The 14,432-nt window shown below is 71.5% G+C and overlaps 1 protein-coding gene across 2 annotated transcripts; it reads left to right on the forward strand.

The window, feature by feature from the left end:
- Nucleotides 1-8,544: 8,544 nt before the first annotated feature.
- On the forward strand, nucleotides 8,545-13,023 carry CBX8 (chromobox 8). 2 transcript variants are annotated; one of them, XM_075441033.1, is made up of 5 exons: nucleotides 8,545-8,663; nucleotides 8,994-9,037; nucleotides 9,514-9,579; nucleotides 9,655-9,745; nucleotides 9,896-13,023. In XM_075441033.1, exons 1-5 carry the CDS (start codon nucleotides 8,595-8,597, stop codon nucleotides 10,727-10,729), a joined length of 1,104 nt encoding a protein of 367 aa, XP_075297148.1. In that variant the 5' UTR covers nucleotides 8,545-8,594; the 3' UTR covers nucleotides 10,730-13,023. The 2 variants fall into 2 exon arrangements, with proteins under 2 accessions (XP_075297148.1, XP_075297149.1); XM_075441034.1 differs by having other exon boundaries at nucleotides 9,679-9,745.
- The last annotated feature ends 1,409 nt before the right edge of the window (nucleotides 13,024-14,432 follow it).

Consider the following 14,432-nt stretch of genomic DNA (forward strand, 5'->3'; position numbering starts at 1 on the left):
CGGACCCAGCGGCAGCCGGGGGTGCGGGGCCGCTTCTCCTCGGCGGGGAAAAAACCCAGGCGGGAAGGGAGACCCCGCGGCTGCCTCGCACTGCTCTGGGGCTGCTGCTTCGCGGGAATCGGGAGCGCGGGGGTGTCATCCACAGCCCGTGGGACAGGGACAGACAGCGGGTCGTTACGCTGTGTCTCCCCACTCTTAAAACGCCCCCCCCCCCGCACCCCGATATTTCACGCACCCCTGTGACCCGCCTCGCCCCGCGGGTTTGTGCCTTCGTCAGCCGCGGCTTTTATAAGATTAATTCCTCTCACTCGATCGTTTCAGTACAGCCGTGCCCGCACACACCGCACCCCACGCACCCCCGGGGGCGCGGGGCTCCCCGTCCCCAGCTGCTCCCACCCGCGGGTGCGGAGCTGCGTGGCGCCGCGGTGCCCGTCCGAGTGTCCAACGCCGGTCGTGGGGAAGGGGCACGGAGGTGGGACTCCCCCCCCCTACGCGGGGTCCCGCGTGGGACAGGCGGAGCTGCTGGCAGCGGGACCACGGGGACGAGAGAGCGGGAAAGGGGGGCAGCAGCGGCTCAGACCGCGGCGGGGGGGGTCCCGGAGGGGGGGCAGAGGAGGGCAGCGTGGGGAGGGGGCAGTTTCCCCAGGAGAGCCGGAGCGGAGCGGGGCGGAAACCAGGGACCTGGGGGCGGCACCGGGGGCTTCGCGGAGGTCCGGGCGGCGGGGGGAGCCGCAGCGAGAAGTCGGGGGGGTGGGAGGGGCAGGATGAGGACACCTCCCCCCTTCGGCAAACACGGGGCGGGGGGGAGCTCCCGGGGACACCGGCCGGCTGCGTCCCGCGGTCCCGGCAGCAGCGGGAGCAAAACGAATCGGGGCCGAGAGAGCGGGGCAGAGCCTCAGCCCGGTGCGGGCGGGGGGCGGTGGCTCGGCGGGGTGGGGGGGGGCCAGGCCCGGCCCGGCCCGTCTCGGCTTGGCCAGGTTGAGCGCGGCCCGGTGCGGTGCCGGACCCCGCGTTGCAGCAGCGGCGGGGCGGCGGGCTCGGGTCTCGGTGGAGAGCCCCCTCCTCCCCCCCCCCCCTCCCTTCCCCTCCCGCCGCCGGCGCTCGGCCCCGCCCGCCCCGCTCCCGCTCGCACCGGGCACCTCCCGCCGCGCTCGGCTGTCCCGCGCCGTGCCACAGCCGACACCTCCCACCCCCCCGGGCCCAGGAACGCTGGCGTGGGGCGGGGGACACGCACCCACACCGCTGTGTCCCCTGCTCGGTGTCTGCCCGTCCCCGCGCGGGTGGAGGGACCGGTCCGCCCCGTCGGGGCATCGGCCGTACCACCCGCCCGGCCCCGCTGTCCCCCGGCGCGGCCCCGCGGCTCGTCCCGGCCCCGCACCGCCCTCCCCGCCGCGCCGAGCCCCCCTCCCCAGACTCGCGTGGGTCACGGCGCCGTCCCCACGGGCTTCCCGCGAGGGCGTTTGGGCTGGTCCCGCGGGGAGCCGGTATCGGGACTGGTGTGGGGTTGAGGGGCCCGGTACCGGGCGGCGCGGCCCCGGGGCGGCCCCTCCCCGACGGGACGGTCCCCACGGCCCCTTCCCGGGCGGGCGGAGGGAAGCGACCCGCGGCCCCGGCGGTTCCGGAGTCCGTCGGCCGCGCTCCCCGGGCTGCGGGACGGCGGGTGCCAGCCCCGCGTGACCGTGTCCCGCGTTGGCCCGGGCAGCCACGACCTGCGGCCGCTGCGGGCTCGGGGCGCTAAGGGGAGCGGGGGGCGATGCCGGTGGACGGAGCCGGCGGCTGCCGGGGGTCCCGGGACCTGCCCCGCTGCCGGGGGCGGGGGCGGAGGGGAGAGGGGCCCCGGGCCGGGGGGGGGTCGGGAGGGGCCGCCCGCCCCGCCACGACGGGGGCCGGTTCCCGAGGCTCCCGCTCTGCCTCCGCTTTGGGGAAAAAAGCCAGCACGGTAACAAAATGGCGGGGAAAGGGTGGGATTGTCACGGCGAGCCCGGCAGCGCAGCCCCGCCGACCCCCCCCGCACCCCCCGGCACCGCCCGGCCGGGCTCGGGGCGTCGGTGCCCGCGGCGGGCGGAGGGCGGGGGCCCCCCCTAGGCTGTGCCGCCGCCCGGCCCCGCCGCCCCGCACCGCTCCGGTACAGCCGCAGCTGCAGAAAATGGCTGCTCGGCGGAGCCCGCTGCCGGGGGGGGGGGCGGCGAGGAAGCGGCGCGGTCCCCCCCGCCGGTCGCGGCCCCCTCGGGGACGCCCTCGGGGCAGCGGGGCGGGGGGCGGTGGGTCCTCACCTGCGGGGCGGTGGGGGGGCGGGGGGCAGCCCGCCCCGCCCCGGTGTCCGTCCCGACCCCCCCTGCCAGGGCCGCCCCGCAGCCGCTCCCGCAGCGCCCAGTTTAAAACAGAATAAAACCAAAAATCGATGTGAAACCGCAGCGGGGGCGGGAGCACGGGCGCGGGGACGCGGCTCGGCCACGGCAGCGGCTCCGCGGGGAAGCCGCAACGAAAACTCGTCCCCCCGCGCCCCCCCGCACCCCCCCGCCCGTCACGGCGGCGGCTCCCGGGCACGCGTGGGTGCGCGGCGAGGACCCGCGCTGCCCGTCCCGCCCGCGGCCCCGGGTTCGCTCCCCGCACTTCGCGAGTGTCCGCGGGGCGAGGGTGGCCTCCCGAAAGCGCGAGTGGGGGAGCCGGGCCGGAGGCGGTCTTTCCCCCGTGGGGGAGCGGCCGCGGGTGAGGCGGCAGCGTGGCGGATGGAGACGGGAATGTGTCCGTCCGGATGTCGCAGCCCGCGTGGGCCCCATGTACGGGGAAACCGCCGGACCCCCGGGGAGCCCCCGCCCCGCGCGCCTCTGCCGCCCATACTAAGCCCGGCAGCGGGGTCACGCGTGTCCGCGCAGGGCCGCGGCTCCCCGCTCCCAGTGCCCACGCGTGGTGCCGTGTTTGGGGGGGGGCCCACGGTCCCGCCGTCTCTGCGGCCCCGCTGGGACCCGTCCGCCCCCCCGCCCCCCCGTCCCCGCGGGACGCTTCTCCGTGGGTGGGCCGGCCACGCGCTCCCCCGCAACCCTCTTGGCAGACACCGGGACAGGCGGGGGGGGGGAGGGTGTCCTCCCGTCGGGGGTCACCGGTGGGAGCGGGGGGTGCCGACCCCGTCCCCACGCGTGGGGGGGGGGGAGGGGGGCGTGTCCCGGGTGCGCGCGGGGGGGGCGGGGGGGGCGCGGGGCCGTTCCACCCGTGAGAGCCGGTTGCTGCGATACGCGCGGGCCAATCAGCGCTCACCGCGGGCGCCGGCACCGCTGCCTTATATGGCGCGCGCCGTCCGCGCGGCGCCGCGCTCATCGCCATATAAGGGCACGAACCTAAATACAGCCTCGGCCCGGGGCGCGGGGGGCGGGGCCTGTCGGGGGCGGGGATGGGGCGGGGAAGTCCCGCCCCCTCCGGGCCCCGCCCCTCCCGCGGGAAGCTGCCGCCGCCGTTCATTAGGGGGAAGGCGAAGGGGCCGTCTCGCGCCGCTAATTGCTTTTGTTAACAAGCGGGGTCGCGCGCGGGCAAGCCCCGCGTCCCCCCGTCACCCCCCGGCTGGGATCTGGCACCCGCGGGGCCACCGGGCACTGCGCTCCGTCCCGCCCCGGCGGGGCCGTCGGGTGGTCCCTTGCCCACTCGTGTCCGCTGCAACCGGGAGCGGATTCACCCTCCCGCCGTGCCCGCGGGCCGGGCAGCGCGGCACCGGCGTGGGGAGCGGCACGGCGGGACGGGGCCGCCCCGGTCAGACGGGGCGGGGGTCGTGGGGGGGGGGGATATCCCGGGGCGTTCGGGTTCCCTCGCTCGACTGCGCGCTCGGGCCTGCTCCTCCTTGGCCCCCTCCGCAGACAGCTCGCGTGGGTGTCCCTGCAGATCGCCGGCAAATCCCCAAACCCCGCAGACAAAAGGTCTTCTGCGCGGCCGGCCCGCAGCCGGGCGCGGGGCGCCGGACCCCCCGCCCCGGGAACGGCCCCTCCCCCGCAGCGGGACGCGGGTGGGGGCTCCGCCGCTCAGCCCTGCGAGGGACGAGGCGCCAGTGACGGCGCGGACACGCGTGGGGCGGCTCCCCGACGATTCGCGGCTGCGTGCCGCGGGAGGGGATGGCGGCCGCTGTCCTCCGGTGGGACAGCGGAGGGACACCCCACCCCCCCCAACTCGGGCTTCAGCAGAGCAGTGCGGTACGGTGGGGTCCCCGGGGCGAGGAGGCGACGGACCACCCCCGGGGGCGGCGGGAGCGGCCGCCGCCGCCGCCATTTCCAGGAGGACGGTGCCACCTATGGAAAGCACCTGGAAGTCACCGGGCCGGGAAGCGTCGCGTTGCCGTGAGGAACCCCGGGGACCGGCCCGAGCCTCGCCCGCCGCCGCCCCCGCCGCTCCCCGCCCCCGGGGCCCGCACCGCACCGCCCCGGGCGGGGGGCGGCTCACGAGGTCGTCGGGGCCGCTGCGGTCGTTCAGCTTCGCCGCCCCCGGCCCCGCTATCCCCGGGGTGGATGCTCGGCTCGGTCCCGGGAAGGGCGGTGGGCTGCGTGCCCCTCGATCCCTGCTGACCGAGGGGTAACGACTCCCGGGACGGCGGGGAGCGGTGCGGGACCCCGGTCCCCCCTGCCGAGCCAGGGTGCCCGACGCGGGGGCTCCTCGGAGCGCGTCCCACGGGGGACCGAGCCCTGTCGCGTCGGCTCCATCCCGAGGGAGCGAGAGCAGCGCCGGGTGCGTGGACGGGGGGGTCGCGGACCGGAGGAAGAGGAGAGGAGGGCTCCGGGACGGGCGGGGGGCGGCGGCGGGACCGCACCGCTGAGGAGGCGGAGCGCGGACCCCCCTGCACCCGCGCAGAGCAGTGCCCGCGCCCCCCCCCCCCCCCCCGGTCCCACGGGAAGGGGCAGCAGCCGTGCCCGGTGCAGTCCCGGGGGGCCGCCGGGCCTGAGCCGTGCCCACCGGGGCACGCTGCCCCCCACCCCGGTCCCGAATCCGATGTGCACCGCGTCGAGACGAAAACTTCCCCGCACGGGAATTGCTGTGCTGGGGCGAGCGGGGGGGGAGCGGACACCGCTGCCCGGGCACCCCCGGCGATCCCCACCCCCCCCCATCCCGGACCGGGGGTCCCCGGCGGCACCGGGCGATGCCGGGGGTCGGGGCGCGGGGCAGCGCCGTGACCCGGGGGAAGCGGGGGCGGAAACGCGGGCGGCCCGGTCCCGCCCGCCGCCAGCCCCCGGATGACCGCAGCTCCGGGCCCGGGGGGGCTGGTCCTGCCCCTCCCGCGTGGGGTGCGAGTCCCGCAGCCCGGGGCCGGTCGCTTCCTCTCCGCTTCGCCCCGGGCTGCTCGGGAAGGAAGCGGCAGCGGCGCGGCGGGCGGGCCGCTCCCCGGGCCGGGGCAGGGCCGGGGGCTGGCGGTGCCGTCGGGTCCCCGGGGCCGCGCCCGCCCCGCCGGGACAGCCCGGCACCGGCCCGGGGGGGCCCGAATCTGCCCCGGGGCTCGTCCCGGCCCCGCTCGGCCGCCGGTGGGGGGAATCGTTTTCCCACCGGGCTTGGGAATGGGACCGGGACGGGAGCAGCCCGGAGCCGAACCGCGCGGAGGGGCAGGAAACCGGTGCTGGCCGCCTCGAGGGAGCAGGGGGGACGTCCACGACCGCAGAAATCTCGCGTGGAATGGGTCTCCGGGGCGCGCCCGGCCCTCCCCGGCGGTACCCACCCCCCGGCGGATCTCCGACCGGCACCGGCATCCCCGGCCGCCCGGGGAACCGGGACGGACCGACGGCTGGGCTGGGTCCTACCCGTCCACGCGTGGATCTCCGCGGGGCGGAGCAGCTCCTGAGGCGCGGCCGCGGGAGCGCGATGGGAGCCGCGGGGACGGAGCCCGGCTGCGGCGGGGGGGGTCTGTCCCGCCGGTGGCCGGCTTAGGGCCAGCTCCCTCCCGCTCCGCCGCCGCCCCCGCCCCAGCCGCGCTCGGACACGCGTGCTCGCCCCGCCGCCCCCACGCGCGGTTCCGCCATGGGCCGCAGCCTCCCGGTTTCGTTGCAAAGCTCGCAGCCGCGGAAGCCCCCGTGCAGCGAGAAACGGAGGAGGGGGGGAGCTGGGCGCTCGGCCTCCGGGGGGGCCCGCTGAGCCCCGAGGAGCTCATCGCACGCGTCCGGGCCGGGCGAGCGGGGAACCGGCGGCCGGGGGGCGGATTTGGCGTCAAAACGGGAGGAAACGGGGTTCGCCGCGGCGGCATGCGTCCGCGCTGAGCCCCGGGACCCCGCGGCAGGGCTGGGGGCGGAGGAGGCGCGGGGGCGAGGGGGTGTGTCCCCCCCCCGGGCTGAGACCCCCGTGGGGCGCCCGGGCAGCGGCTGCCGTTGGGCTCGGGAGCGCGGAGGGCGGCCCGTGCCCGCGCTCCGCTCCCCTGTCCCGGCCCGGCCGGGCGGGATCTCGCACCCCCCCCGCAGGGCCCCCGGTCCCGGGCGCGGGGGGGTCCCCGGATCCACTCCGGCAGCGGGAGGAGCCGCCCGGGAGAGCCGGGGCCGGTCCCGCACGCCGCTGCCTCGTCCCGCGGCGCCGGGGCGGCTCCGTCCCGCTTCCCCCCCGGGAAGAGACCCCACGAGAGGCCGCGGCCCCGGCCCCGGCTCACCCACGGCGGGGGGGTCTCCGGCCGGACCCCCACGCAGCGCCGGTCACTCCCCGCCGCTTTCCCCGCGCCGTGCTCGTTTGCGTTTCCCCTTCTCCCTGCACCCCCACCCCCCACCCCGCACCGCCACCGGGGACGCAGCCCCGGCCCCGCGCGTGTCCCGCGTGGGTCACGGCGGTGGACGGAGCCGTTCCCGCCGCTCAACCCTGCGCGGGAGACAGCGAGAGCCGCAGCCGCCCCCTCCCCGTCCCCACGCGTGACAGCGAGGCAGAAGCGCAGCCCGGAGCTCCGTGGCCCCTTCGTGCGGTGTTGGTGCCGGGGGGAGGGGGCCCGGCCCCGGTACCGGGCTTCCCGCCTTGCACCGGGGACACCGGCAGCGGCAGTGCGGGGCGAGCGCCCGGTTCCCGGGGCTGCAGCACCCACGCGGGCGCGGGGATGGGCCCCGCTCGGCCACGCCGCGGACGCTGCCCCGGGACCGCCGCGCCGCGCAGCAAGGGACCCCCCCGACCCCCCCCGACCCCCCCGGTGCCCCCGGGTCTCGCTTCTGCGCGGCAGCTTCCCAGGAGCAGGATCGGGGCTGCCCGCGTCCACGCCGATCCACGAGCCGCCCCGCGCCCCGCCGTAATTAACAACGATTAATTCGACATTAACGAAAAACTCGCCGGGACGACGCTGGCCGGGGGTCGGGGGGGTCGCGCCCCCCCCGCACGGCCCCTCCGCACCGGCGTCCGCTCCGGGCCGGGCCCCCGCGCAAAACCCGCGAGGGGGGGGTGCATGGGGCTGGGGGCCCACGGCAGCCGCGGCGTGGAAATGTGCCGCCTCCCCCCGTCAGCGCAGTCTCACCGGCGGCGACGGAGGGGGAGGGGGCTCTGCCCGCAGGGACCGGACCCACGCGCCCCGCGAGTCCCCCCGTGGGGGGCCCACCCGTGTCCCCCCCCACCGCAGGGGTCCCTGCGGCGGCCGTCGAGGCCCGCTCCCCCTCGGCTTCGAGCTCCTCAGCGGAGGACGCGGTGGGGCGGGGTGGGGACAGGCCCACGGGAGGCCTCGTCTGAGCTTGTCCCACATGGAAGGGGCCGCAGAAGCCCTCTCAGCCCCGCGCCCCACTCGCGGGGCAGCCCCACGCGGCTCCGCTGCCCCCGGACCCTTGGGAGCTGCTGCGAGCCGGAGGCTGGACGCGTCCCACGCGGGTCTCGGTCTCCCGTGGCCGTCTCGGGGGCGGGACGTGGGGCGGCGGGGCGACCGGCAGAGCCGGGAAGGGGTCCCGGGGTGAGTCCCGGTACCGGTTGGGAGCCCCGCAGTGCCTCCCGCGCACCCACGCCACTCTGCTGACAGGCGGGGGGTGACAGGCACGACGAGTCCCGCGCGGGGCCGCCCCCCCGCCTCCCCCCTCCCGGGGAGCGGAGCCGGGCGCTGCCGGCGCGGGGAAGCAGAGCCCGCCGAGCTCCGGTCCGCCGGGAGGGACCCGCTTTCCCTCCGGAGCAGCGTCCCGCGGGTCCGCGCAGCTGCGTGGACTATCGTCGCCCCCCACATTCACCGCTCCTCCGCGACCGGGGCCGTTTGCGCGCGAGCGCTCCCGCCTCCGACGCCGCTCCCTTTGTCCGAGCACCGGGGAGCGGCCCGAGGCCCCACCGCCCAACCCCGTCCAGGCGCTGCCGGGCCCGGCCCCGCGGCTGAGGGGGTGTTTGTGCCCCCCCACCCCCCCTGCCGCGCCGGCGCCGCCCCCCCCAACACACCGGGAGCGGGGCGGGGCGCTGGGGGCGTGGCTGGGCGTGCCTCGCCCCGCCCCCCCTCCGCCGGCCCCGCCCCGCGCTGATCGGGACGCGGTGCACGTCGCGGGGCGGGGCCGGCGGCGCGGGCCAATGCGGCGCGGGCGGAATATTCCACCCGGCTCCGGCAGCAACAAGTGCGGGGGGGGCCGCGGCGCTGACGTCAGCGGGCGGAGTATTATGGTCTGGGCTGCGCTGGCGGCTGCCTGTGTGCTGCGAGCGGCCGCGTAAACATGGAGCTCTCGGCCGTCGGGGAGCGCGTCTTCGCGGCCGAGGCCCTGCTCAAGCGCCGCATCCGGAAAGTAGGTGCACCACCCCCCCCCGAACCCCCCCTTCCCGGTGCCGCGGCGTTCCCCCCCCCCCGCAATCACCCCGGCCCCGCCGCTGCGGCCCCGGCCCGGTTGCGGTTGCGGCTGGGCGCGCGCGCGGGGGGCGGCCCTTCCTCCGCGCCGCACGCCCGGGCACTCCCCGCCCCCCCCCCATCCCCCGATCCGCGTTACATCTATCGAACGGCACACCCCCCCCCCTCCCGCCCCCCACGCCGTGGGGCTGCGGGAGCACCTTTGTTGCGGGCGCTGAGCGCGGGTTTGACTGACGGTGGTTTATTCCCCCTTCCCCCCCCCCCCCCGCAGGGGCGCATGGAGTACCTGGTGAAATGGAAGGGCTGGTCGCAGAAGTAAGTGGGGGGGCTGTGGGGGTCCCGCGCCGCGGGGCTGCCTCGCCTTGCGGCGGGAGGGCGGCTCGCGTCCCCTCCTTCACCCCTGCTTATTTCATTTTATTTCATTATTTTATTTTACTTAATTTCATTTTATTTTATTTTATTTTACTTCATTATTTTATTTTACTTCATTATTTTATTTTACTTCATTATTTTATTTTACTTCATTATTTTATTTTACTTCATTATTTTACTTTACTTCATTATTTTATTTTATTTTACTTTACTTCATTATTTTATTTTATTTTACTTTATTTCTTTTTACTTCATTATTTTATTTTACTTTATTATTTTATTTTCTTTTACTTTATTTCATTTTATTTTTTATTTTATTTTACTTTATTATTTCATTTTATTTTACTTCATTTCATTTTATTTATTTTTATTTCCCTTTCTGGCTCCTCACGCTGTTCCCTCCCCGTCCCCCCGCCCAGGTACAGCACTTGGGAGCCTGAGGAGAACATCCTGGACGCCCGGCTGCTGGCGGCCTTCGAGGAGAGGTACAGGGGCTTTTGCTGGCTGCAGCCGCCGCGCTGGTAAACGCGGTGCTGTCTGGTAGCTATGCTGAATCGAAGCTTTGGTTTTTCTGACACCTCTAGGGAGCGAGAAATGGAGCTGTACGGGCCCAAAAAGCGAGGCCCCAAGCCCAAAACCTTCCTGCTGAAGGTAAGGAGGGCCGCGGCGGCGGGGAGGGGGGTCCCCGTGCGGCCCCCGCCGAGGACGCGCGTTGCGGGGGCGGCTCCTCGCCGGGTGAGCTGGACGCGTGCGGCCGGCGACCGGACAGCAGCGTCATCGGCCGGTCTCTCTCCTTTGCAGGCCCAGGCGAAGGCAAAGGCCAAAACGTACGAATTCCGCAGCGACTCTTCCAGGGGGATCCGGGTGCCGTACCCCGGCAGGTCCCCCCAGGAGCTGGGCTCCACGTCCCGGGCTCGGGAAGGACTCCGGAACATCGCCCTGGCCCCCCAGGGCAGCTCCAGCGCCAGCACCCCAAAGGGAGACAGTGTGCGGGATCGGGTGATCCGCGTGGAGGAGAAACCCGGGGAGACCCCCAAAAAGAGAGGCCCGAAGCCCCGGAAGGAGCTTTACAAGGACCTGGCGGAGACCCTGGATGGCTCCAAGAGGAAACTGGGGGACCCGGGGGACAAGGTTGGGGACTACCTGAAGGCCAGGAAGATGGAGGAGGCGGGGGCGGCCAAGTTCGGCTCGGGACACAGCGTCATCCAGCTGGCCAGGCGGCCGGACCCCGACCTGCCCGGCGCCCTGCCCGGCCCCACCCGCGCCGAGGTGGGTGCCAAGCTGGGAGCCGCTGAGACCTACCCCCCCCGGCTGGCCAAGCACCGGGCGGACTTTCTGGACCCCAAGGGGCAGGGTGGGCTGGACCCCGGCGGGCCCAAGCTCCTGCACGGCGCAGTCGGCCCCGGCGCCGTGGGCAGCCTGTACCGCGACGGCGTGGGGGGCCAGGCGGGGCGGCCCTCCCTCATCGCCAGGATCCCCGTCGCCAGGATCCTGGGGGACCCCGAGGAGGAGTCCTGGAGCCCCTCGCTCAACAACCTGGAGAAGGTGGTGGTGACGGATGTGACCTCTAACTTTTTGACCGTCACCATCAAGGAGAGCAGCACGGACCAAGGATTCTTTAAAGAGAAGCGATGAGCTGGGCGGAGGTGGTGCTGGGGTTTTCTTCGGTCAGATCCAGACAAAAGCTTGGGTAGAGCTTGGTGGGCCTTTTTTGGTTGGTTGGTTGTTTTTTCTTTTTTTTTCTTTTTCTTTTTTTTTTTGTCCTGGAGAGGATTTAGAAACTGCCCAAAATTCATTGACTCTTTTTTTTAATTTTTTTTTTTTCCCCCCCTCCACGTCTTACATTTCGTTGGAAAGATTATCTCTAGAGTTATATTTTCTATTAGATGTAAATATGTTATTTAAGAAAAAATGCTTATATATATATCTATATATATTTCAACTCTGAGTTGTTTTATTTAAATGGAGACAACAGTGACTGCTCAGTTGCTCTTAGAAAGGACAATAAAACTGAGACCGAACGGAGTTCGTGCATCTTGCAGGAGCCGGTGTACATAACGAACAGTGTTCACAGCTAATTACCTTCTGGGTTTTTTGAACTCTTATTTTTCATACGATGCTGTGGAGGGGGAAGCGCTGCTCCCTCGGAGGGCAACGCGCCCTGGTTTCTTGGTTGTGGTGGAAGGTGTTGCTTGTACAATCAAGTGTGCTGTGCCCGGCGCGGTGGCCCTGGGCGGCTGGAGTTGGCACTTGGATTTACGGTGGTGCTGGGGAGGGGGCGTTCCCAGTCTGATGAGAAAAAGAGCGTTGCTGCGGAGTCAGGGCGGGGAGGAGCAGAAATCCATCAAAAGGCTAAAACTGTTCTAGTGGAGTATTCGCTTGAGTTACCTTTCCTGGCGAAGGAAGAGGCGGTTTGCGTGTGTAAGGCTCCCGAGAGGGGTGATACTGAAATGCACTTTAACAGAGTTGTTGTAGCAGTTGTGGGAGGCGGGACTGAGCTGAGAATCTGTTTTCATTTTGTCTGGTCGCTTGATTCTGTTCCCCCACCCGCTTTGGGAAAAAAAAGAGAAAAGAAAAAAGGAAGAAAAAAAAAAAGGAAAAAGAAAAAGCCCACCCCAACAAACCCCCCCTCTGTTTACATTCCTGGGATGCCGGAGGGGCTGGGGAGGGTGGCATGCCGCTGCCCAGATTTAGATGCTTTATGCCGCTATAGGAAGCGGATTATGATTATTTTACTTTTCCCCCCCCAACACAGTTCTCTCCAGACTGTTGGAAGACTCCAGATAAAGTGTTTTGTAATATCCGCATCTCTGACAAATCCCAGAGCCACCTTTATGCATTCAGAGACAATAAATATTTCCCTTTTCTTATGCTGGTTAAACAATAGCCGAGAGGCGAGATATTCCCGGGCGCGAGCAGCCCCGCTGACTCGGGCGGCTTTTGGCGCGGGGTTTGCCTGCGTTGTTTCTCCTGGCGTGGGGGGAACCCGCCGGCTTCTCCCGGGCTGGGGCAGGGCCTGGCCGCGGGGTCTCGGGGCTCCAAGCGGGGTGGGGGGCTGAGCAGCGGCCGTGGGGGGCTCTGCCGCCTGCACCGGGTGGGCAGCGGGGCCTTGGCCGGGTGCTGTTTTGGGGTGAGGGGAGCCGTGACCCTGTCCTGGCGTCTTGCTGTGAGCATCGCTGCCTTGGGAAGCACAAATCTGTCCCTGGCACTGCCCGAGGGCTGGGGTCCGGGCGCCCTCGTCCCCCCTCGCCATCACCGGCCACCCCAGCTGAGGTTTGGGGGGACGGTGTGGGGGTCCGACGGCCGGGGAAGGGCTGGGGCCGGGGGCAGCTCGGTGCTGGTGGGCCCGGCCGTGGCTTCCCCCTTGCTCCATCCCTGTCCCTGGCGCGGTGGGACCCCGGTCAGAGGGGGCTGCGCTGGCTGGGGCGAGGGAGCCGTGCCCCTCGGTTCCGGTCTGGGCTTGGTTGCCTTGGTGTGGTTTTTTTGGTTTCTCTTTTTTATTTTGTTTTTTTTTTTGTTTTTTAAGGCATATTTTGTAAAATTGAGGTTTTTAACTCTGTGCGAAGGACCGATGTGCTGGTTTCGGGGTGCCGTGGGCCGCGCGTGGCATCGGCGGGGTGCGGGGGGCAGCGGGGCCTTCACCGTGCGGGGGCCGGAGATGCCGCCCCTCGCCCAGGCGCCCGCAGCCGCCACCGCGCTTTGCGCCAGCCCCGCCACGCGCGTCGGTGAGCGGAACCGGGCCGGGGTGTATATGTGTGTATGTACATAGTGACGTGTATCCTGCGTGTGCGTGCGTGGGGGTGCGGGTGCGTGAATTATTTAAATCTAAGATTGTACAAAAGCGATTTGGCTAAATCTCCGTCTCCGCCGTGAAGCTTAACTACGTGTCTGCTGCCAGCCGTGAGTGTCCGTGCGAGACCCGCTTTTTATGTGAGTTTAAATATATACTTTGTAAATAGGAACGTCTCTGTCTTCCCTTTGGGGCTGGGGGGGGCCGGGGGCATGGCGGGGCGGGTGGTGGGCTCCGACGGGGCCGGCAGCCCCGCATCCTCCCCCACTTCGTGCGGGCAGGCTGGGGGCCGCGGCGGTGCGGGGCTGGGGCCGGGCCCCGACGGGGCGGGGGGAGCGCGGCCGGGCCAGGGCCCCCTCCCCCCCCCCCCAATCCCTCTCCCGGGGGTCTCGCGGGCGGGGGGTGGCGGCTTCGTGCGCGGCTCCGCTCCCAGGAACGGCCTCGGGGCCGCCGCTCCGCCCTGCGACGGGGCGGGCAGCGCGGCGGGGGTGCGGGGCGGGGGTGCGGGCCGAGCCCGGCCTTTGTATTCAGATCGGCCCCGGCCGCGGTGGGGGGGGGGGGGGGGGGGGAGGGGGGCGCGGGCCCCGCGCTGCGGGAGCTGTCAGCGGCCGGGCGCGGGCGATGGGCGGCGGGGAGGGGCGGGAGACGGGGCCGCACAAAGGGGCCTTTCTCCCCGGGCCCGGCGGGGGGGGGGGTGTCTTTCACACGGGCCGCGGCGGGGGGCGGGGGCGGCACCGGCTGGCGGGGCCCGCAGGAGCCGCCCCCCCCCCCCCGACCCCCGGGGCTCTGCTCCCTCCCGACGGCGCGGCCGCTTGGCTCCCGGTCCCGCAGGTGGGGGCGGCTGGGGGTGGGGGGGGTCCCTGGGCTGGGGGGAGTGGGGGGGTGGTTGCCCAGCTCCGGTCCCCCTCAGGTTCGCCCGGGTAGGGGGCTCTACGGCAGCAGGGGCAGGAGCGCGATGCCCCGGGGGGGGGGGGGGGAGGATGCGGTTTCACAAGGCAGCGCAGCCCCCGGCGGGGGGGGGGTCCGGGCCCAGGCGGTGCCCGTCGCGGGCGAAGGGGGGTGGGATATATGGGGGGGGCACTCCCAGACTAGTGACCACACCAGGCTGAAAAGTTTAAAAAAATATTTATTGATATGCTAAAAAAAAGAGCAGTGGAAAAGTTATACAAACACCCCCCCACCCCCCCGAGGTAACGCTCTCCTAGTGTTTTCCTGCAAATAAATTAACAGCAGCCCGGGCTCGGGGGGCTGCGCTCGCCTCAGTGTCCAGGAGCGCCGGACCCCCCGGCCCGCCCTGCGACGGGGACCCCCACCCCCGTCCCTCGGGGGCTCCCCAAGCCCTTCCGCTTGCCCAGGGTAACAACATCGCCAACTCTTGTTCTCCGAAAATACAAGCGAACAAGCAGCTGCAGTTTAAAGCGATCCTAAGTGTCGTACAGGAACCATTTGGCTCTCTCTTTAGTTAAATAAAACATACAAACCAGCCCCGTGACGGGCACAAGTTACAGCAACTATTGGTTGTTTTCACCCATCCCTCAGCTTCTCCCA

The sequence above is a fragment of the Opisthocomus hoazin genome, chromosome 21, assembly GCF_030867145.1.
Source record: "Opisthocomus hoazin isolate bOpiHoa1 chromosome 21, bOpiHoa1.hap1, whole genome shotgun sequence".
NCBI lineage: Eukaryota > Metazoa > Chordata > Aves > Opisthocomiformes > Opisthocomidae > Opisthocomus > Opisthocomus hoazin.

Bases quoted from the DNA above. Each gene is read 5' to 3' on its own strand.
- CBX8 (XM_075441033.1), top strand. From the start codon at position 8,595: ATGGAGCTCTCGGCCGTCGGGGAGCGCGTCTTCGCGGCCGAGGCCCTG. The intron at 8,664-8,993 runs GTAGGTGCACCA...CCCCCCCCGCAG, and splicing joins TCAAGCGCCGCATCCGGAAA to GGGCGCATGGAGTACCTGGT. The intron at 9,038-9,513 runs GTAAGTGGGGGG...CCCCCCGCCCAG, and splicing joins TGGAAGGGCTGGTCGCAGAA to GTACAGCACTTGGGAGCCTG.